This window comes from Chlamydotis macqueenii, chromosome 14, assembly GCF_036417535.1.
Source record: "Chlamydotis macqueenii isolate bChlMac1 chromosome 14, bChlMac1.mat, whole genome shotgun sequence".
NCBI lineage: Eukaryota > Metazoa > Chordata > Aves > Otidiformes > Otididae > Chlamydotis > Chlamydotis macqueenii.
Window position 1 is genome coordinate 8552826 of NC_141569.1, and position 24966 is coordinate 8577791.

At 40.1% G+C, this 24966-nt stretch overlaps 1 protein-coding gene across 1 annotated transcript in view; it reads left to right on the forward strand.

Moving 5' to 3' along the window:
* Window positions 1–11021: 11021 nt before the first annotated feature.
* Window positions 11022–24966, forward strand: part of PWWP2A (PWWP domain containing 2A) — a 31138-nt gene continuing 17193 nt past the window's right edge. The window contains exon 1 of the mRNA XM_086759041.1: window positions 11022–11944. Coding sequence (XP_086615167.1) covers window positions 11259–11944 — 686 coding nt within the window. The 5' untranslated portion in view covers window positions 11022–11258. The remainder of the gene's footprint in view (window positions 11945–24966) is intronic.

Consider the following 24966-nt stretch of genomic DNA (forward strand, 5'->3'; position numbering starts at 1 on the left):
TTTATGACTTTCAAAACATCAGGTAGATAGTAGATACTAAACTCAAAGGAAGATCCAGTTACAAAACATACCAGTTATGAATGGCATGTGGACAGTAAAGACAAAGATGTGAGAAAAAAGTTACTCATTCTTATTCAGGTAAACCATGAAGTCAAGGTGACTTCAAGAGGGACTGACAATTATAAGCACACTTTTGAAATATACCTAGAAAATCCCAATATAAATTCATTCTATTTTGTTGACCTCACTGCAGTGCTTAGCTCTGATTTGTAGCCAATCCATATATAATTGTTGCACATCAGGCAATGTCTAGAGCTGGAAAACACATTTGCCTCCAGCAGCCATTTTACTGAAATACATTCAATTAGTCACATAAACCAATTAGCAAAAAAGCTGAATGTATCAATAACTCTTAATTTAAGGAGAGAAATAAATTTTTTATTTATGGAATAAGTAGATGCATCTGAAAGACTAATTATCTGGTTACTGTAACATTTAGCACTTACATGGCACTTTTCATCCTCAAGTTGTTTTTAAACATTCACTATAATTAAACCACATTACACTTGTGTGAATGAAAAGTTATCATCCATATTTCACAGCCAGCAAAGCTGAGGCTACAAATAAGTGACAAGAAGTACAGAGTGTCAGAGATGAGTTGGTAGCTGCCTGCTTCAGATCAGGAAGTACAGTGGTTCCAAATGATTACTAATCAATATTTCCTCTATCGTCCCATCTTCCTAAGCTCTGTCAGCACAAAAGCGTAAATGAGAATTGACTATGTAGGATTCCCATTTCTGTAAGTAATTAAGGTCAGTATTTTACCATTCCTGTTATTCCTATTTGACATGAGATTTATCTCCAGGGATCATAGGTAAGGAAAAGCCACACCTCAACAGTTGTAAATTCTCTTGATCTTTGGGTCAACAGAGCTTGTCTACAGATGCAGAATGACCTCTGAAAAATGTTTCCAGAACCAAAGAACAAAAGAGTTGCTCTCACATATCATTTAAGGCAAAAGAAACTTTTGTAATTTGCTCAGAAGACTTCTGTGAGAAGTTCTAAATGAATTACCATGCTAACTTACCTATACTTGAGTTTAGGTCTCCCAATTTATCCTAGTTCCAGTGACAATGTTACCAGTGCATTACAGGCATGTCAGTAGCACATGCGTTTCAACTCGCAATCTACGTCAACCCAACTAATTCTTGAACAACATACCTATTAATTTCAAATTGGTATTTTTGCATGGAGGCAGGCAGGGATCAGGATAGGAACAACACCGCAGTTACAATATGGGCTGCAGGATAAAATGCAACACACTTACATGCAATACAAATAGTCTTTCTGATAATGTAGGAAAATCTGCATAGTTATTTGTATTACAGCAGCAGGTAAAGGTTACATGCAGGGTTGGGTCCAATTGTTTTGTGCTCCATATAAACATATAGAGAGATCTCCATGTACCTTGCAATTTGCATTTTTGGAAGTACTTTAATCAGAAGGAAAATTAAAAAATAAAACAAACAACAACAACAAACTCTTGGGCAATATACTGCCCACATAAACATTTCCATCTCTGTACCTCTGTTTGGTAGCTTTCGACAAATTAGAATGAGATGCATTTGTGGAGCAGCCCTTGAGCTCAAGGGATAGGTGCCATACCTTACTAGAGAAGACAGCAATGCTGCTGTCTGCTTGCGTTGTGCACTTCCATGGAACACAAGAGCTATTAAAGTTCACGTAATTCACATACAAGTACATAGATAATAATACAGAGAAGACAAGACTCAGCAACAATTTTACAGGTAAAACAGAGTGGTGCGTAAGTTTCTTCTCATTCAAATAGTGGTAATATTAACTAGCTAGCATGTTCCTAGAAAGAAGGGGACAAGGGAACAGGCCAGAAAAAAAAAAAATAAACAAAACTGGGAAATACTCAGAAGGCCCAACAGGCTCTTTTGCTTCAAATGCCAGTCCTGCTTTAGGCATTTTTTTGGTCCTTTCAACTTTTGAAACACTACACTAAGTTATTTCTTATAAAGATGCTGCAGTAACCAAGAGATTTCTTGACTTGAATCAATCAAGAAAGAATTTCGAGAACAGTGTTTGGGAGAACATACTGTTGAGAACAACTTTGCAGAACAAAAGCTCAGCTATCTATTTATACTGAGCTCATTGCTGCAGTAAGTCAACTCACAGTAACACGTATCCGATCCTAAAGAACACACATATATCTATAATTTTATCTTTTATGCATTTAACGTCTAATAAAATATTCTAATTTCACAGTCCTGCAAAGCAAATCATCTGTACATCCAGGAAATAAGTTTCTTTACAGCACTCGTATGTTCCACTCCGGCTAGAGAATTTATTGATCTACGGGCATGTCCATATGTTGAGATGGATGCAGCTGCATGTTTGGGGCACTTTCCTGAACTGGGCAATGGTTGGGCATAAATGAATGTCAATCTACAACCTTTTAGACATGATAATATACATCTTTTCAGATGCAGTTATCTGAAAGGAAATGGATGCTGATCTTCAACTCACTTTCTGTAACCATGCAATGTTCGTGATCTTGGTATTTGGTAAACAGTTCTAGGCTGAATTCAGATCCATCATGAGACACATACTCTGTGTAAGATTTTCCTGCACTGATGTTACTGCAGCTAATCACTGATCATTTTACTTTGCTCTTAACTCTTAACTGAAGGTCAGTGGACAAGTCAGCGTGGCAGACTGAATCAAGTATTAATTTAAGACAATCATCCTATTGTTCCTTCCCTCTTTCACTCTCTCTTTTAAAGAATGCAGATTATGTAAGTCACTGTTCTGTAAAGTACTTTAAGAGCCAATGATTGTAACAAACAATTTAAGCGCCAGACCAACACAGTATTTAAAGGAGGAAAGATAATTACTAAGAGCACTAAAAACTAAAAAGAATTGTATAAAAGAGACAGTATGAACAAACAGCTCAAGAATTAAGCAAAAGAACTAAACATACCTCAGAGAGCTTGGCCAAAGTTATTTTCATTTAGAAAAAGACTCTCTTCTCCAATTATTTTCCTCTATATTATTCATAGATGGCTAAGAGAAATACTTATGACAAAAGGAACAAGACAGAACAAAAGCCTAGATGAAATAAGAGCTATTAATGAAGAAGAGGTACAACTGCAGAAATAAAAAGATTCCATTTAATTGTCAGAAATGAACTGAGTCTTTGATGATACAAACTGAAGTCATCAGTTTAAGAGAGCTACTTTTACTTAGGCCTGCTGAGCAGCTGGCTGCATCTAGAGGAATATGGTGATCACACAAATATGGTGCGAAATAGACCTAATTTAAGATCCTTTTTCAAAGGCTCTAAATGCCTACAAAGACATTCTAGTTAAAAGGGTTCAGTATCTACCCTGAAGGAAGGAGGTGTTTGTCTACCACATCTCAGAATATATTTTATATTTTGATGTCAGTGCTTTAACAGAGGGACATCAAAATGTTTCTTATCTGCTGTGTACCCAATGCACCAATAGTTATGAAGTGGAGACAAATACAGGATTTATTCATTTGCTTTTTCATATGCAAAAAAATCCAACACTCATCTTTAAAGGAAGGTGTATCCTGTTTCACTTGGCCAACAAGCACGTTGCATATAATTTAAAGGTAAACATTAATGTATTTTACGCTAACGATATAGTACTGTACATAGCAATGCATGCATTTTAATACCAAAAATAATTCTGGGGAAAGGTTTAGAAACGGCATGGAAAACCCTGAAAAGCTTTTCAACAGTACTTTCACTTAGTGCAGCTTGGTCCCTTCCAAACAAAAACATTTAAGAATGGTTACGATCAAACACAAACAACTTCCAGTAGCTTAACAGATTGCAACTAGTCAGCTGGATGCATGAGGGATTGGTTCTCAGTCTTTGTCAGAAAATGAATAATAATAGCTTACACGGCAGTAAAATACACCCCCTTGTGAAGACTTCTAGAAGGACTTTCTCTTGCAGAGTAGAAACAACGTTTAAAGTAAGGGTGTTCATATAGGCTGCTACAGCAACTCGGGTTACACAGGGCAATGTGTTAAACCAGAGTTACTTAATTACGTGCCCATATAATTCACAAGTTAGTTTACAAGTCCCAGATTAAATAAGTAGTATATAGGCTTAGTAAAAGAAAAAAAAATGGAAATGAAAAGGGGCAAGTAACATTCTCAATCTTCTTTTCAACTTGCTTATAAAGGTGGGGTTTTTTTCCCCACCTTAGTTCAATCATAAGACAAAAGAGAACTTCTTCAATAATCAGTCTTACGTCAGCTAAGAAATAAAAAACTAAGTGACAGTTATGTCCTTCTGAAAACATTTTCTTTCCACTTGCATCTGAGTAATTTCCCTTCCCTCCCTGACATGTACGCAACAGTAAGTAACTGACTGATTGCCTATTTTCTCGCTAAATCAAACAATCCAGCTTATGAGTAACAGTTCTGGCTACCCTATCCAAATAGGACACTTTTTGTCCCTGTTTTTGCCCCTTTATTATGTCATTAAACACAAATTTGAATATAGATGTACTCCAGATTTCAGAAGGACAGTGAACCTCCTAGATATTTCTTTACCTGCAGCAGCACAGACTTATTCAGCAACAATGAAAAGAATTACTTAACAGCTAATTGACACTCTGCAAACAACTGACATTAAACGAAAATACTCAGCAAATAATCCTAAGCAATAGATATCATGTCAGGTATTTTAAAACAAGAGTAATATAATAATGTGCAAATTCTCTGTTAAATAATAATATATAGTACTTGTAATTGGAAGTCTACCGTTTCAGCCAAATACCAATTATTATTTCACTATTGCGTTTTTCCAGGTACCCTGACATTCAACACAATTTATTCTCCCAAAACACAGGTGACCATCAATAAACATGGTTTTCAGAGGTGCTGCCCAAATACTTTCATCTCCATTTTCCAATGCAAAGAAATAGAGTTGCTGTAGTTGCTGTGCTCATCCCGTAAGAAAATCAAGCTGGATATTATCTAATAGAGACAACCAAACCTACAAACTGTTAAAAAACAACTGATGAGCTAAAAGGAATTTGAAAAATTTGAGTTACTTGGAAATTTCCAAGAAAAATTTATATACTATGTTTTCTTGCTGTTCTCTTTATATAAGACTTAAAATACTAATATGTCACAGTTCTAACACTTTAGACTCACATTTCTTTAAAATAATTAAATAAGTGTGAGATGTGTCAGTAGTGAGCTAATGCCAGTGCTTTGCCACAAGGGCTCACTTACAGTTGCAATTTTTTTTTAAGCAACCCCAAATACGGTAATTGGTTTAAATCAATTCTCCATATGGACATTATGTAAAGCCCAAATCATTGACTTCATCTCTTGTTCACAAGAAATTTAGCATATAATTAACTTTTCAAATTGCAGGGTAGACATCCAGGGCATGTGTGCATGCAGTGAGATTTTACAAATCCTTTAATAATTATTCATAAACCTAACAAAATGAGGTCTACATTCTTACGGCTACAAAAACCAGTTACCAAACATTACAGGAATGACTGATTATTTTCTCCTCCCATACCAACTTTCTGTAAGAAATCATAGAATAGTTTGGGTTGGAAGGGACCTTTAAAGGTCATCTATTCCAACTCCTCTGCAAGGAGCAGGGAAATAAGTAATGTTGTTTGTTTCAAAATAGCTTAAATGTAATTAACCATTGTTTTAACAGCACTACTTTCCTAAATAGTTATAGAAGCAGTAAGTCTGCAGCATATAATCAACACCCAATCTTTACTTTCTGTTTGTTCGCTTATATTCCTCTACATTACTTACATAGGTTACACTTTTTCTTTCTAAATAGGAAAGCCTTGAAAAAAATATAATAATAGCAGATCATGCCTTGCAAACACTAAATAATGTTAGAATGGATTTATTAACACAGCATAAAACTGTGGTCCCTAGACTTTGACCTGGGGAGGTTTTTGGGAGACCTTCAAACCTTTCTCAGGGTCACAGGAAATTGTTGTCACTATAGTAGTCACAGGAAGCTATTGCCACTATGATTCAGATTGACGTGGGGAGAAAAGTATGGTGTTTCCTTGTAGTACACTATTTTTCAGTGTTGCTGCTGAAAAGCCAGCAAAGACTGGAGCTATCGGATGTATAGCTCCACAATTCCTTTAATGTGTGAACTCACAAAGCCTCAGCAAGATTGTTAGAACTTCAAATTGTAAACCTCTAATCTAAAATTCTTACACTCCAGCCTCGATATTAGGAAAAACATTTACTATCCTACCAAGACACTATAAACATTCCCTGTAAATCCACGCACGTGTTTAGAGCCTTCACACGCCTACACTAAGACAGATCAGTTGCAGCGTGAACAGGTCTAGTGAACTTAAACATACCCAGCTAGCTTGGATACCAATAACGCCACAGATTGCACTACTAGGCAATTACCAGGGTGCAGCCCATTCTGGAGACTGCTGTCGCAGTTTCACTGTTATTGGTAGCTAAATCAGCTTCAAGGAAGCTGAGTATTTGTAGATATGTTGCAATCATGCACTCTGGCTTCACTGCAACCCTGATTATACTCCATTTATGTATGTTGCTCCATTACAACTTTGCATTTTGTGTTGGCTCTTTGATGGTAGTGCACTTTTACAGAACTTGGTGCCCAGAGAAGGAAGTTACCACTATACACCATCTTAAACTATACGCACTGTAACCCAACACACTTATTAACTGAAACATACACACACGCTGTGACCATGCACAAAATTCAAGATTTTCTATCCATAGTTAGGTCAGTGCAATATGGCCATGACAGAGCGAATCAGTATCACTAATACTGAGCAGCACAGGCCTTTAAACAGACAAGTCTGCCAGACCTGATCCTTATCATGTCCCAGCTCACACACACACAAACAATTCTTTCACCCGTGTACACCCATGCATACAGATATAATTGTATCTACTTATTACAGGCATCGTGCAACCACATCACATCCGTTAACTCACTCAACCCAAACTTACAACAACTTAGTCAGCTACCCAGCCTGCCAATACGTTGCTAACACAGCCTCACAGAGCTCTGCATTTTTCCTGCTTTCAAATTAATCATTTTATTCCCTCCAATTGTATCAGTTCCTTCTTTCTACTTTTGCCGTTTCTGCCACTTGCTGAACACACAGAGACTCGTTTTAATCTACAGAAAGTGTGCTAGTGCAATTTGTTTCACTAACTTAACTCATTTTATTTTGGCAGTTTCTAAAGGTTCCAGGATAGAAACCAGGACCCGACTATGCCAATCACTATGTAAACCAGCCACAGAAAGACAAGTCCTATCCTAAAGAGATTATAGGCTAGATTTAAAATAAACAGAAATTAAATGGTGATCTAAGGAATTTGTGATGGGAAAGAAAAATTACATAGTGAGCACTTTTTTGTTAAACTGACGAGTTTCATCCTGCATCTACACGTCTACTGTTAGTATACTTTCACTTAAGGGTTACCTAAGGTATCATGTTTCTGTTGGCCATTAGGGTGGCATATAAATGTCCTTATTTACTTCTTTTTAAAAGCACATATAGCACTTTTCAACATGCAAATGACACGCTAAAGAGCTGTTTACATTCTATTTTAAGAGACGCTAGTAGTTCAAACTGCTTAGGTCAAGTACATAATCTCCTCTGTTACAGCAATGAAACAATTCAAAGCGTTAACCAGCCTTACACCCAGGTTTGTTTCCCATGCTTAGCATAAGGATCGCCGGGGACTCCAGTAGATGTAAAAGATGACAGTTGGCATTTTAATGGCAACTGTCTGTCATAAGGAACACCTGCTGAAAGGCAAGGTGGATTTCAGTAAGCATTAACCTTGCTGAAGTTTTGCAAGAGGAATTCTTCAATTGTGCGCCCATCCTCTAAAGAAGTCAGAACTTAACATAACAAAAAGCCTGCTGTGCTGAGCTATTGGGTCTCAATGTCCCATCAGCTCAAGGGCCTCTTCGTATTAGCTGGTAATTTCTTGTAGGCTCACAATTTACTGCCATCCTTCTACTGCACGGTACAGCACAGCACCACCAGAGAAATGAGCTGTGGATAACTGAACTGACCGACTATCACAACTAAAATCACCAACCGTATGAAGTATCTACGCAAGCCATGCTGTTTTATGTTAAGAACCATGACAGTTATGGCCTCCCCTGTGTGAAAGTTGTCTGGCAACTTTGTTTTTGGAAACTTCAAAGGCTTATTAACACTTGCACTTAGATTGAAATGCAGTACTACATCTCCTGAGTAAAAAATAAACAATAATTTTTTTTTAAAAATAGACTATATGACAATAGATATTGCTGTATCCTGCCAGCCCTTCTAGCCAATGTGATGCCTTTTCCTCACAATGTCAGTCTTGGGATGAACAAATAAATTACTACTAGTGTAAGATGGTAATAAAAAGAACAGAATTCAAAGAGATGAGCACACCTCTAACACGCAGAACACCCTTGAGTATGGTTTGGCCTACTGCTGAAATATAGTTGGAGTATCTCTAAGTACAGTGAAACTTTGTGTAGGAGAGCAATGTAAAACCAGCTCTGGTGTTACGTATGAGCTAGCTTCACTAACATGTTTCTTTAATCTGTCCTAGGACTCAGCTGAATATGGTAAAAAGTTTCTGGGAAATAAATATTCATTTTCTACATGTCTTACATTGTCATAATTGCACAGAACAAAAATAATGAGAGGAAAGAACAGCAGAGTCCTTCCACTCCTATGGCCATTTCTTTTATACCAGTCTTCTTCAAGATGAGAACTCTTTATGAATTATTCACAACTTCTGTGAACTTTCCAGAACGACCATTACATTTTCCTTGTCAGAACATGCAGAAAAATCTGAAATCTCAAATCTGAATTAAAACTGAAATCCTTGCACAGGGATAGCTTTGAAATTAAGGTAAATTAGTAGCAACACAGACCTTCTCATCGCTCTCTAGAATTCTGGCAAAGAACATATTCAGCCTTAGGGGCTCCTAGAGAGTTGCCATCTTTCAAAGCATTAGGGCCTCAGGATACAGAACACAGATCTTTTACAAATACGGTCTAACAAAATTGTTTCAAAACTATTTAGGAAGTAATATTAATGGTAGGTAGTTTCGGGAAAGCTTACCAAATCAGATTTCTTTTAAGCCACAGATCATACGCTGAACCCATCTGCTGTTTCTCTGTGATACAGACTGACAAAGCTGCAAGCACGGCTGGAAAAAAATAAATTTGTAATTCAGTATCTACTACTCCTTTCTCCAAGAAACACATTCTATTCTACCCACCCACACCACCAAACCACTGATTGAACAGATATGGTGGTAAAACATACAAAGATTTATTAATCAGTTTTATCTTTAGCAAATTCATTTAATTATATTTCTAACGCACACATCTCCAGAAATGTGTCTAGCTGTTCCTCCTGATGTTCCCCTATGTTCTTTATACACTTTAAGCCACCAACAATGCAAACACTACGTTCACCATGCAAAGTAAACCACTATCAGATACAAAAGGAAGAGTCTTTATGTCTGTTATGCAAGTCAAACCACTATGATCAGGACAATAGAGAAGGTTAATAATACTTTTATTACTTACTAAAATCCAATAGCTAGCAGCTTGCAAGATAATGTTTTAGTAGCATACTGTTACACATAGCTCTTTTTTTGCTATTACAGAAGACTATTTATTCCATGGCCTCATTTATTATTACTAAAAATGTATTTGCATTATTGTAGTCCTTTAACTACAAGTAACTCACTTTTCCTACAATGAAGAGGGGAAAAAAAGGTGTGTACCAGGCCTTAAATCTGATCAAGGATGTATTTTTTTTCTCATACCTCTTGCAAAAATTTCATTAGTTCTTCCTTCTCTTATTTATAAGATTTTTACCTGACAACCCGAGGTGTAGCTCTGTTTCTATTGTAAGCAGATGGTTGGTAGCAACTTTGAAGTCTGCCAATAAAAGTCACTAATATGAAAGAAAATGAATACTCTGTTTCCAAAGAAAGTCTTACAGATTTATTACTTTTCAGAAATTTTCATTTGCTGCTGAACAATATACCTCTTATAATAGCACTAGGAAGAATAAAACCATTCACGCTTTAAGATCACTTTTGTCTTTCTGTCTCCAGTCGCTCCTACTTTTTTTTTCTCATCCATCCTTCCTTCTAAAAAAATCCCTCCGTTCCGCAAAGGACTCAGCTTCCCAAAATGTAAAATCATGTAGCAGACTAAAAACTTTCCTTTTTCATTAGTTTTTGTTTCCCCTCAGGTAGGAAGTCCTGTATTTCCTAAACAATGTAGCAACTCAGTAGCAACTACTGATCGCACAGGAAGAAAAAAATCACTGATTCGGAACATCTTAAGAGAAAACCTTAACTCTTTTTTCTCCTTTCACCATTGCACCTTTCACCTTTATCTGATGTGCCTAATTCATACCTAAATCGCCTTCCAAAGCGTTGATTTACTTCACAGAAGGCACTAGGCCCTCTATCTTCCTCGCATTCTCCCTCTCCCCGGTGACCCGCCCGCCCACCAGTTTTTCACCCAGCCCCCTCCCCTCTGTAAGGGCCCCGCTGGCCCCCACAGCACGGGGGAGGGGGCGCCACAGAGCAGGGGCACTCCCGGCCGGCTCCGCGCGGCGGCGGGAGCGGCGCTGTCCCAGCCGGGAGGCAGAGACGGCCTCTCCCCCGCGGGGGTGCCGCTCCAGGGCGAACCGAGCCCCCCGGGAGCCGCCACCCTCGCCATCTTCCTTCGCGCCCTCTCCCGGCCGCCTGCGGCGCGCATGCCGCCCGCCGCGCGGCTCCTGCCTCGCGCCCCCTATGACAGACGTTCACACCCGCCAATTACCAGCCTCCCATGGGAGCGGCTCCTCCTTCCACCAATGAGATGGTGGAGCAGCCCTAGAGGCCCAACCCCCCAAACCTGTAATAGCCTGTAAAGCACTAAGTCACACCCCCTCTTCCTCTTCCCGGCTCTCTATTGAATGAAGTCCCCACTGGCCAACGAGAAGTTCCCACTAGGCTTGACGGACTAGTCCGTTCTCCAGTAGAAGTAGAAAATTGCACCGCGTCCACCAATAGGCTGCCGGATGTCAGCCTAGGGGGCGGGCTCTCCCTCCCAGGCGGGCGGGGAAGGCCGTGGTTATCGATCCCGCTGCTGGAGGGAGGCGGCGGTGAAGCAGCAGAGAAAATGGCGGCCATGGCTGCGGAGGCGGCGGCGACTGCAGCGGTGTCGGGCGATGGGGGGGCTGGCGAAGCTGAGCCCGAGATGGAGCCTATCCCGGGCAGCGAGGCCGGCGCGGACCCTCTCCCTGCCGTCACCGAGGCTGTGGAGTCGGCAGTGCCTGATGGGGAGGAGGCCGACGGGGGGAAGGTTGCTCCCGGCGAGGCCGAGGAGCCGCCGCCTGTGCAGCTCGCCCGGAGCCCAGCCGGGACTCGGGAGCCGGAAGCCGAGAGGACGGAGAAGCTGCCGCTCTCCAGCACGGAGGTGGGCTCGCCCCAGGCCGAGCAGCGGGGAGCGCCCAGCCCGGAGTCCGAGGAGGAGCCGCAGCCCTGCCCGCCGCCTGCTGGGCACCCTGAACTTCCCGAGGAGGAGCCGCAGCCCTGCCCGCCGGCTACTGGGGGCTCCGCGGAGCCGGAGCCCGGGGAGGAGCCGTCCCGGCCGGAGGAGGAGGAGCCGGATGCTGCTGATGCCGCTGCTGTCGAGCCCGAGTCCCCGGTGCCCGTGGCTCCGGCCGGAGGGGAGGCGGAGGCTCCGCTGCTGCCTGGCTCCGAGGTGCGGGTCACCCTGGATCACATCATCGAGGACGCCCTGGTGGTTTCGTTCCGGCTGGGAGAGAAGCTTTTTTCTGGGGTCCTCATGGACCTCTCTAAAAGGTGAGATCTGACGGGGGAGCTCTCCCGAGCCCCCACCCAGCGACGGGGGCAGCGAGCTCGCCCAGAGCCGCCTGCCCGCGCCGCCCTGCGCCTCTCCTGCCCTCGGGGCGGGGAGCCTGGCCCACGCCGAGGCCCTCGTGGGCTCGCCCCGCGGCGGGGAGCGGCCTGGGCAGGGGCCGAGGGGCGCGACGGCAACAGCCTTTCTCGGCTTCGCCCTTGGAGGCTGGAGCCGTGGGTCTGCCTGGGGGCAAGCGGCGCCAGCCCCACGTCCTCCCAGGGAACGGAGGCAGCAACGCCTGGGCATCCTCTTCCTTCTCGACTCGTTTAGCAGGGGATGGGTGGGGGGAAGAGGGCAGGGCCCCTCTCCCTCCCACCCGGGGCCGAGCCCCGCGCTCCCCGCCCGCCCCCGGCCTCCACCCGCGGAAGGGGGAGCAGGCCTTTCCTGGGGTGCGAGCTGTGGCCCGTGTCCGGCCCGCTCGTTTTATAGTGCTGCCCGCAGCAAAAGTAGCCTCGAGAGGGAATGAGAAAATGGGAGAGCGGGGAGAGGGGCAAGCACACGGGCACATCCTTTTGACTCAGTTGGATTCACGTCGGGCCTCCAACATCCCTGTCTGCTGGGGAAAAAGGACCAGAGCTATAAATGTTGGCATTTATTCCAGTCTCTGTACAAACATAAAGGCCCAGAGATGTGGTTTTCCTGTTGGCTTGTGTCTAACATTGCCTAGGTAACCTTATTTTTCAGTACATACTATTTTTCAGCATAATGGTTTTCAAGCCAGGCTATTACAATCCTGAAGTACGTTTATTAGTACTAATTACTCCTTGTATGCAATGAATGGGGTGAAGTTTAGTGGTTCTTAAATACTCTTTTTTTTGAGGGGGGAACTGTTATATATCACAAAATAACTTAAAGCCTTATCAAACTGAGGTTTGGCGTTTGCGTTTTTCATTGCCTTCCTATACCAAGGGATTCTTGGGAGACCAGAAGTCATCAGTGATATTATATATCTTATAGACCATCTAACTGCTGTTTACAGGTGAAAATACCTCTTAATCTCAGGTTTTCTAGACATATAAGGACTGTGCAAGTACATGAGAGAACAGAGAAATTTAACCAGGGTCATTATTTAAATAACTGATATGCAAAAAATGCAGCACTTTTTTCCACCCAAATTCGAGCTGTATGTGTGGTCATGTAACTTTTATCACTCCCTTCTACACTACTAGTAGTAGCTAGTAGTTACTAGCTGTTCAGTAGCTTCCTTTAATATCTGTATTGTCAATGCTTTCTAAAAGAAAGTTACTAGGGACCAGCACTTTTGTCCTGGACCTAGCTTCATGGCTGGGTTCTGAAACAGAAGCCCTTTTCTGAAACCCAAGTTCTGGACAATGTAATGGAAGTAAGTTTTAAGTATATTGGTTGTTGTGGTTTGAAGTGCTGGGTTATCAGCTTGTCTTTTGAAGCCAAGTACTAAAATGTGATCTGCAAACTGTTCTTGCTTCCAGTGTGAAATATTAAATGTCTCAAAGCAGGCCAGAAGGCATTACAAGTTAAGTTGTAACGCAAGTTAATACCGATTCTCTTGTAGGTCTGAAGTTACACTAGCAAAATTAGGTTGTTGCCCTGGTTAGCAAGGTGACCAAGCACGTGCTTCTGTACTTCTAAGGGTCTATATGTGCAAAGAAGGAAAATAATCAGCTTCTTCCTTACTCCTGCAAGAGATAGTGTCTTACTAAACACACACTAACCACAAACATCCCCTCATTTGCCTGAGGTTTTCTTGTGCACTGAGGATCCTTCTCTCATGCAGCAGATCTGCTGCAGCCCTTTGCAATAAAGGTCATCTGTAGCAGGCAAACTGTCTGCTGCTTTTGTATCATGGCTTCAGTGGAAGCATGCATCTCAGTTTCCCCTGGTTTTAAGCACAGGCCCTGGGGCAAGTCTTCACAGTAAGAACAGTGGAAACGTAAAGGCTTGTGCTATTACTCCCAGATTCTCTTATGCAGTGGAACCTCTCGTTCTTTTCTCTCCATTTGTATGATCTTGGACTTCTTTCAGAGGTACTTGGGAATCCAGAAGGTGAAACTTGAGTTCTAAAAGCCAAGCTCTTTGGAGTGCCTGGACAAGAAGAGTTGAGTTTCTAGACATAAGATCTATAACATTTGGCTGGTGACAAGTAAATATCTGTAGACTAATAGGACTTCTGTTCAAATGTCTTGGAGCAGTGGTAAGTGAATTCTAGAAACAGTCCAAGAACTTGCTACCAGTAAGAAACTGAAGCATTATCAGAGAACAGGTGTTACATGAATGCCCAAGATTTAAATTTTATTCTAGACTTTGGTGGGAAATGGCTGAATGACAGTACTGTTTAGGTATCAGCTTTTCTTTATATCTGTTTATTTTTGTTTTGTGTAGCAGCACGTGGACTTGTAGGACGTTAACATTTTTAATGAATTGCTCTCTGTATCTGTGGCAGGCCCTGGAATTCTTGTAGCAAGTTTTTCCACTGGACTGAAAAAAAAAAAAGAAAAAGAGAGGGTAGGGTTAAATAAAAAAACCACCTACATTCCAGCATACATTTACATGAAAACACACGGAATTCTAGTATGGAAGATGGGTGGTTCCTGAAAGCTGTCTCCACTAGCTCTTTCACGTGCATGGGAATAATCTTATGAACTTTACTAATGCAAAGAGGATCAATACCTTAAGATTGCCAGTTCTTATTTAATAAAAATTAAATTCTGTATTAGAATTTACTCACTGAATAGCTTCAAAAAGTGTCTGATGTGTTCGTTGCACGTGCTAATACTGTTTTCGTCATATATTTGGAAGAAAATAATTCTTAGTCCTTTTTGGATCTTAATTTCTGCTTTCCCCTCCAAGACAATCAAAGTGCTACTTCTGTACAGTACTAAGAAGAGTAAGTTTTAATGATTGTTTTAAAAACCTGTCCATTGAACTTTTTTTTTTTAGCCTTCTCAAGCTATGTCTGAATTACTTGAACTTTAGGGTGAAAAAAGCAAAAATATCCTGATATATTTCTAGTTTTAAATAATTTTTTGGCTGATTTTGTTTTTTATTTCTTTTTTTTCCTAATTCTGTTTCCATTGTTGAAATGATGCACTGACTTTGCATTTTATTCTTGTGGACTTTAATATGAAGTCAGTGGTATTTGTATTAACGGTTGGATTTCCTCTTCTACTCACTGTAAATAGGATGTCCATTTAGGAGTTTATAACACAAGAACACAAGCACCTCACTGCTCAGTGAACTTTATGCCTGCGTTTATTTGAGGTAAGGAAGTATTTTCTCTGCCTGTACTAATGGCAGGTACCTGTCAGCAGCTGCACAGGAGGTTTTGAAAATCAGCAGAAAATAGGAACTCAAATCTACTGAGTCCCAAATCAATTTCTTATGCAGTAAATAATCCTTTAAAGAGGGACATATCCACTTTTGTTACTGTAAAGGCTTATTGCACTAATTAAAAATGTGATCCTACTGTTAAACTTTATTACTACTGTTGCTATTACCTTTTAAGTGCCTTATTGCATGCTAGGATAAGGTTCTGATGGCGAGTTCCTCAGCATATACCTGATGGAGTCGTGCTGATGGGAGAGATGGGAAATGCAGCCAACCATCAGGCAGGCAGGAGAAGGCAATCCTGTCTTATTTTGTCAGAGTGGATAGTGGAATGTTTCATGCGTGACTGTAGTTAAATTTCCATGCCATTGTACGAATTGTCATTGAAAACTCCTCCTTAGGTATGGGGCGTAGATAGGGCTTGTAACTGTGCCTGTATCCAGCGTTTGACTAGCGCTATTTGCTTTGGGTAGATGAGATGTTAATGCCACCTGCTGGCTTGGGATTGGTGTAAATCTTCCTCTGCACCTGCAGGAAGTAGAGAGTGAGGAAATACCTGATGAGCGTAGCATTTGTAAATCTTAAAATGTAGGATTAAGAAGTCCTGTTTTTAGTTTCCTCTTTTGGAGACAGGATGATTATTTCTGCACTTTTCTTTTCCCCTTTCCCAAAAATTAAGAGGAGGAGGGGGTATTAAATTTGTGTTCTGTTGTTTTGCCAACAGTCAGGACTTGGACTTTCTGTTGCTTTACCATTTGACTAAAATTTTCCTTCTTATCCTACAGATGTGATGGGCACATGTGTCTTCATATTGTCTCTTTCTCTAAGCTATTTCCTTTCTAACTTGTGTGTGGTCATAATAGTTCTTGAGAGGGAAAGGGAGAGCAAAAAGTTGGTTTGTGACCTAAAAGCCTCACATATCCAAAAGGTGCCTAGTGTATTGCTGGTAGATAGGTATTTGAAATTAAATCTTAATTGGCATTTGTTGTGGAAGATGGGGAAAGACTTCCTGCAGCAAGGTATGCCTGAACTACATGAGGAAAATAAACTTTTATAGGCAGCTTCAAGTTCTTATAAGCCTAGTAGCAGTTTTCAGTTACAGCATTCTTTCTTGATGACTCTTGAATCCGATGCTTTTTCCCAATTTATTCATTGAACTTTCTATAAGAATAAATAATGAACTGTTGCATCCATTCCCTAGTTTGTGTTGTCTTAATTTGCAGAACACTTGTTAGATTTTTGAATCATTTACATTTAGCACTTCTTGAAACTCGCAGTCTATGTATACTCACGTTTTGTTGGTATAAACTCTGCAGGGTGAATCTAGTGTGGTGTAGCAGTATACACCAGGAAAGGTAGGGAGGAGAAGTACTCGCTAGCTGAGAGATTAAAGATCTGCTGATGTGAGCAGGAAGCAGCAGAAGTCTTACTTGAAAAAATGTGCCACGTTCCTCCCTACTCTTAAGTTCTCTTTTACTAATTACTTCATTTAATAAATAGGGACAACATTTGGTCTCCCTTGTCTGGGGAAGGTGTAAGTTCTATGGAAATACTCATGTTCTATGATATATGTTCCCCACAGTAAAGAAGTGTCTGTTACTCAGGGTTGTGTGTGGATTTTGGTTTGTTTGTTTGTTTTATAAAAAAAAAGTGGTTCCTACAACTCATCACTTGTTCTCTTTTGTTGGTTCTCAGATGTGTCAAGGAGCTTAGTGAAATTCTAGCATTGAAGGAACAACCATAACACTTTGATATTTGCTTTTATCCACAGAACACTGGAAGCATAGGTGTGATGTGAGTGTGTGTTTGTGGTTAAGAGAGTAAATTACGTATACTTTGCTTGTGACTGACAGAGGTTATATTGAATGGTATAGTGTCAAATTTAGCCTCACTTAGAGGACAGGCTTGGATCAGAAGACCTTGTGATAATTGCTTTCGACCTAAAGCAATTTTTCTATGATTTTGTAATGTTTCATCTTCTATAGGAAATAGTTTCTCTTGTGTCTCTGTCTATCTCCAAAACTGGGTGTTATTTGTGGTCACTTATCAAATGCTTTTTTGAAAGGCTTGCTCATTTCCACTTGGAGAGTGAAAATGGCTAACAAAACTGGACTAGCTTTTAGGATTTTGCTAGTATAGGTATAAAGCATGTTAAAGCCACTGCTTATACTGAAAACACTTGCCAATCTGCTTCTGATTTTGAGCCAGTACAAGTGTGACTTTTCCCTTTCTCAAACCAGTAAGCCCTAATCTTGCTGGTAAATAGCATCAAACTCCTAAAGTAGCTGTAGTCTACTACTGTTCTTTGTTGGACTGTGATGCAACAGATGATGGTTAAACTGTTCTTTCTTCTTATGATACACTTTTCTGTATTCCAACAGCATGGGTTGCCATTGCTTTCTGAGAGTAGCTTGACTTGACTTGGCTTGAAGTGTTGAGAGACAGGGTGGAGGTGAAATTTTCTGTATGCTTTAAATTTTTATTTTTTTTTTTACTTTGCACTGTTATGGAACTGATGAATCTTGTCTGTCTTTACACTGAATTCCCTTAAAGTTCATCCATTAATAAATGATATCATTATCTTCCATGTGTCTTGAATCTGACTGGTATGTGGATGATCTTGAAGTGTATATTCAAGGTATTTTATCTTCATCAAAGTTTTGCAATTGTGTAACACTTCCAAATATATCAGCAAAGCATCTACTTTAAAATGCAACTGACACTTGAAACTAATAATGCCAACAGATAAACTTCAGTTTAAACAGACCTTCAGCTTTATAAGCATCCCAGTAAAATTGTGGTAGGTAGTGGGAAGGCTAAACCTAAGGCATTCTGTCTTTTAAAGTTTACTCTTATATTCTTGATAGAACTCCATGTTACAGAGAGTTGAAGGAAATTCTGCAAATTCACTTGTAAATCCTTTCCAATCAAAAGGTGAGGGGTACCTTCCCACTTCTGTGGAAGGAAAGCAGTGATTAGGGGACCACCTGCATATTCTTCAGGCTTATCAGCCTAGAGGTTCTTCTGTCTCTACAGTGGATAATTGTTCAAAGTTTGCATCAGTGGACTTGTGTGATTCAGTTTCCTGGAAGTTTTAAGTCTTTCCAAGGGTTTCTGACTTCCTGGAGAGGTGTACTGAAAGCTAATACAGCCTTTGGTGTATTTGCATACTGTTTGGTATCATTAGTTGTTTTCCACCTGGGTAGTGATTGCAGTAGGAGACCCAGCTGACAGTGAGTAGGAATGGTGAAAATCAGCTGCTGCCTTGGATACCAGCTTTCTTGAGATACTCTTTCAAACTCTATTCTACACATACCCTGCTCTTGTCTTTCCTCTGCTTTATCTTTCCTCTGCCTTGAAAGTGTGCTGGAAACAAGAGCCTGGATTTCAGGCAAGTGTACGTGCTTGAAAAAAACAAAGCTTAACATTGACTGGTAAAAGTTTTTGAGTATGTAGGTTTCCTACTAGCTTGCTTAACTGTGGGTTGTCACATCTTACTTTCAACTATTGTATTTTTAACCAAAGAGGTTTAACGTTGAGGCAACATCTATTCTTGATGATGTGTCATTTCCAAAGAGTCACTTATGCTACAGTCCTTTGCCATGTTTTTAGAGCTGTAAATGAAACAAGCGTTTGCTAGTGTGTTTAGCCTAGTGCTCCATTGCACAGGAGTGGGTAAACCATTGAGTTGATAGTTTGGCTTCTGTGTATGCTTTTTTTCAGTAAGATGCCTGCCGTTTAAAGCAATGTGTTCCATATCACACTATCACACAAAGTAAATTGTATATTAACAACAGGTTATTGCATAATCTGTGCTTTGAATACAGCTTATTTTGAGGCGTTCTGAAATACTTTGTATTCAAATAGCTATGATCCAATTGTGTATTACATTCAATATTATAATCTAAACCCTCCGTTTAGATACATGCACTGGAAGTTACTGTGCTTTGTTGACAATGATTCAGTGTGTTTGCAGACAAATGTGAAATACTTTGAACCGGTTCAGTGGGTTCTTTTCCTTTGGCTCTTCTTGGCAGAACAGGGTGCTTTCACTTCTCTAGTAAAAGAAACAAAAATGAAAAAGCCATTGGAGGCTGAATATGAGAGCTTAAGACTTGATGTGATAACGTAAAAACGCTTTGCCCTGGGATATATTGTTTAGATGTTTATACTAATACAGTTATGAATTTAAATGGAATTTGTTCCTTATCTCATGGTTTTTGGTTTTTTTAATACTCTTTAACTGTGCTGTGTTTGGCATACAAGCTGAATAGTAATGTGTATTCTTTGTAGTAATTCTGGTATAGAATTTAGATTTGGAAAAAGTTTTTATTTTTCTTGAAGTACTTAAGTTTACATGTCTGCAATATGAATCTATAAGATTGTAAGTGACAGGCTTCTAGGCTTGATACCCAAATGAGCTTTTACATAATTACAAAAGATGCCATGGCTACCTATTCGTTAACTTGCAGTTGACAAACTGTGGAAATAAAACCTGTTTTTATCATATTTCTATCTCTGCATACCCAAGTCAACTGAAAGCTCTTCTCACTTGAAAATCACTGAATTGACAAAATTGATCTTGTCTACCTCGTTAGTCTCTTATTTAAATACAATTACTGATATTTCTGTGCTGCTTTATGTCTTTAATGTGTATGTATATTGAAGTAATACATATAGCAGATCCGATTCTACTGATTACTCCAGTTACTTGTAAAATTTCTTGGAGATAGGTTTCTTATGATAGGTCTCGACCATCTTCTCTTTTAGAGGTGCCTTTTCAAAGGAAAAGAGAGCCAGGATACCTTTACAGAAGAGGAAGTGGGCAGCATGGAAAACTGATTCTTATTTTGAATAGGTATGAAGTAGCAGTGCACTGCTTTCCAGAACTGCTTTAAATTTGGTTGAAATACCCATTTCTTCCTTTGGTTTTCCTGATGGTTCAATTTTAGATCCTTCATCAACAAATCCTTCTATTCCTTCAAGTAATAGTCTGAGGTAGAACTATATATATTCTGCAAAAGTGGACTGTACAATGGACAGCTGGAACTTAAGCACAGATATTTTGGGGTTTTTTAAGCAAACAGTCATTGGAGTATGTATTGCCAAGAACAGCCTTTTCTGGAGGAAAGTAATGATGTAGTAGGGACAGGTGATATTTGGGATCAGTATATTTTTTAAAAAATAATATTTCTTGTTATAATAAAGACAGGGCAATCCATTATAGTACTTAAACAGGAACATGTGACAAACAAATACGTAGTTAGTCTCACTGATGTAGTGTAACCTCTTTGAAGAGGTGATCTACTGCCTAGTCATTGACTGATGTGTGGATCAATAAATGTCATGATACAGCTGAGTTACGTTACTTGGATTTTTTGACCTTTTTTTATACGGTAGCCTTCTAGTCCTTCATCTCTGTAGTAAATGACCCAAATGCTAGCTCTTGCAACTCTTGTGCCTGAGCTATATGCATGTGACACTCCTAGCTATTTCAAACGTGGAGTTGGTGTAATAAAAATTATTGTGATTGTGTGAGAAGCACTTGTCTTCAAGGTCCACCAACTAAACATGTGAAAATAGGGCTTGAAATTCTAGTATATGTAATAAATACTTGTGTTCACCATTAAACTAATTAGATGCTGTGTCATGCCTTGTCTTGAATAGGTTTCTTAATATCACATCTTCATTCTGCTGCTTCTCTTAAAAAATATGCAATTCTCTGTTTTGCCTTTACTCTCTGCTTACCTTGTTCTTTTGTCTTCATTCTTTCCTCTATAATTTGTTTCATTACTAAATTTTTCTGCCACTGTTCTCTCTTCTAAATCTTTGTATCACTCTTCCAAGTTGCATAGATGGAGAACTTCATTCACCAAGGAGGAAACAGATAATCTGAAAACTGGCCTTCTATCGCATAGGGCCAAAAAGAAGACACCATACGTTCAGCAGTTGGAAGTAATATTCAGTCTCTAGGCTTACCCAATTTATCTGGTACTTCAGGTGGACTGTGTCTTGACTGGTCATGTCTTTATGTAGCGACACATTGTTTACAGGAATAGTGTCTCCATTTGCTCTTAGTAACTGGTACTAAATGATAGCTGTGAATGTTCTTGTAATTCTACAATTCATTAATTTTTAGGTAGAGAGGCAGGAGATTCTAGTTCATTTGTTAAATAGTACTTTTTGTGAGACAGACTCCAGCTTCAGAGATTCAGTCTGGATTGGTTTTGTGTCTTACTAAAGCAGATTTGCATCTTAGATAAAAATTCCACTTTGGCTGTCCTGTTCTTCAGCTGTTTGGCCTGTGTATTATGCAGATACTTGAAGGAAAGGATAGTCTAAGGTGTAATATTAATTCTTCATGGTATCGGTCATATGCTGAGCTTTCCACTGAGCTTTTTTGTGCGTTGGAGTGCTAATTGTGCTGACTTTGCTTGTGAGGCAGTAGAACAAAAATCTGGGAAAAGGGAGATGAAGTACTCAAATGGGGTCCTCTGGAGAAGCTCCTTGCAGTCCTCTTCATCTACTTCTTCCTTGGTCACTGCTAGTAATGCTTAATTTCCTAACATGGAGTCAGCATAAATGTCTTCTAGAAGAAAGGCTTGTGCTTTGGACTATGGAAATGTCTTGTGAAGGTCTAGGAAACGCACTTCCTGAGAGTGAAGAGAGTTGTAAGTGATGTTCTTCTGCATGGGTTTTGCCAATTTGATATCACGCTCCTGTGTAGTTCTATTTTGTGGTGGTTGATTGGGATTGAAATTTGCGTGGCAGAGATCTTACCATATCTAGGAGATCTTGTTCTCAACTTTTTCCCAAATTTTGTAATCTTTGTCAGGCGGTGAAAGATGGCATCTGGATCATATTGCTTTTAAAGGAGCTGAAGTTCTTGATGCAAGTAACACTGAAAGTATTGCTAATTTAATTATTATCAACTGATAGCTTCTTTTATTCAATTCCAAGTAGGGCTTTAATTTACTTGTAATCTTTAATGGAAAGAAAAGTGTCTGTGGAAAGCAACTTCTTTACACTTGGTGAACTTCTGGGACTTTAGGGAGCTTAAAATTTAGTTATGAGTGAGTCCCTTGTGATTTAATGCCAGACTGTAGGCTGGAGAAGTGCCTGTATCAGCTGTTAAATGTTTATAATTCACTGTATCCTTTCCTAGTGCAGAAGACTGCATTTAGTAGTTACACTACTGATTTCTGGAGGGACATGTGGAGTTCAACTGGAGTGGGCCCAAACCTCAGAAACAAACTCCTGTGGGGTGGTAGGATATTTTGTGGTAAAGAGCAGTCGTCAGTCCGTGGATAAGCACAGAACTGCTCTAGCTGCCCACCTGGGCTCTGGCCTCTGTCTCCAGAGTTCAAAGATATGAATGTAACAGTACCTAGATGTAGGGTAACGACAGTGCCCACGTTGATACTAAATTGTAAATTGTCGCATGTTCAACTTCCCTTCTTTTTTATGATAACGACATTGTTTGTTTGCCTCTTGCTTAGGTTGTCTGCTGTTTCTCTTCTCCTTTTGTAGTGAAGTGCAAACTGGATGGATAATTTAATCTTGGATGGGTTGTTTGCAGCAATTTCAACTTTTTAGTGTAAAAAAAAAAAAAAAGGCTTCACAGATAAGCAAAAGGACAAACAAGTGATGGCTTTTGTTGGTGACAGTATAAAGAATCTTCTAACACATGATGACATTTTTTCATAACCAATTTTTAAGAAGTAAAGCCAAGGTGTGGGCACTTGTATAAACTGTGTGTTTCTCACAGGAGTGTGAATGGAAAGTAGACTGATATTTAGCATTTATCTTCACTTGAGAGGCAACTGTACATTGTAAATAAATTTCAGTTCAATCATTGAAGAGGATTGAGCAGCTACAGTGCAACATGAACTAGTGTTAACCTGAGGACAAATCTTGGATGATTACTTCATTCTTCTGTCAGATGGGGTATGGGGTGGCATAAACATAATGGTGTTTGTTTAGTGATTCAAAATGGATTATTTGGCATTTGAATTGCAACTTTGTCTGTCATGTTGTTACCACATTAAGGTCAAACTATTAAAATATCATTTAATATAAGCCGAATGCTAGTGCATCTATTGGAGCTGGAGTCGGGCAGAGCTCAAGAGCAGTGAACAGCCTGCTGACAGCTCTGTAGAGCTGGTACCTCAGCTGGTAGGTTGTGGAGTGGAACAGAAGAAGGGTTAAACAAGCTTTTATAATACCTTCTGCCCTGTTCTGCGGATTGAAAGATACATTGTTGTAAAATGAATGCGTTTATCATCTGATTTCCTCTCAGGAGAAAGCAAGCATAATACCTTGGAAACTGATAAAATGTTTCCCTGAGTACAACCCTTTGCAGAAAGTGCTGGTTACCTGTTAGGCAACGTGCTACTTCTGTTACGGTAGGAAAGTTGAACTAGTGCTTAAGCATACTGGGATTTTTCATTCTGTTCTCTTAGAGCTGATCAGGGTGGTGAGAAGTCCTGTGTGTGTCAAATGGGGCAGCAGAGATCTAGAGCTGTCTGGAGAAAAGTAGGCAAACATTTAAGATATTGTTTACTTGCAAAACAGGGAGGAAAGGTTTGTACTGTGTTGCAGTAAGGGTAGTGTGCTGGAAGAAACTCAGACTAAAAGGCTAGCAAGTTTGGGACTGTAATGCATCAGATGATCAAGTGCTAATCCACCTGGAGTACTGTGTCCAGTTCTGGAGCCCCCAGCACAAGAAGGACATGGACCAGTTGGAGAAGGTCCAGAGGAGGGCCACAAAGATGATCAGAGGGCTGGAGCACCTCTCTTATGAGGACAGGCTGAGAGAGTTGGGGCTGTTCAGCCTGGAGAAGAGGAGGCTCTGGGGAGACCTGATAGCGGTCTTCCAGTACCTCAAGGGGGCCTACAAGAAAGATGGGGAGAGGCTGTTTAGTAGGGCCTGTTGCAATAGGACGAGGGGTAATGGTTTTAAAATAGAGGGGGGTAGATTTAGATAGGAAATTAGGAAAAAAATTTTTACGATGCAAGTTATAGAACACTGGAACAGGTTGCCCAGAAAGGTGGTGGAGGCCCCATCCCTGGAAACATTCAAGGCCAGGCTGGATGAGGCTCTGAGCAACCTGATCTAGTCGGGGATGTCCCTGCTCCTTGCAGGGGGGTTGGACTAGATGACCTTTGAAGGTCCCTTCCAACCCTAACCGTTCCATGATTCTATGATTTTGTGGATGAAGAATGATGGCACTCTGTTCAATGCGAGTATTTATGCAGTTCATATTTGCCTCAATTAAATCTGAAACATTCAGCCTTTTGTGCTATGCTAAAAAATGAAAAATTTTGTAAAAGTTGCTGAAGTAAAAGTTTCTTCATGTAAGTTGACTTTGGAAAGTAAAAGTATGAAGTTAATTTGTTTACTGTTGTTTCTAGGTGGTATTTTTTGCTACATTTTCAGGGCATCTTGGTGATGCAAGAGAAACTGATAATAAGTATAAAGTTCTGTATTTCCTGTTCTCTCCTGACTTGGTTTTGGTGTTCTCCTTTTTCCAAGCTTGCCATAAGGCTAGATATGAATCTTTAAATTTCCTGAGACTTGTGTCTTTCAAGTGGTGGCTACATAATCTGGACAGATTTTCAAATGCTTTTTAATAAATGCACCAAAAGATCCCTCAAAACC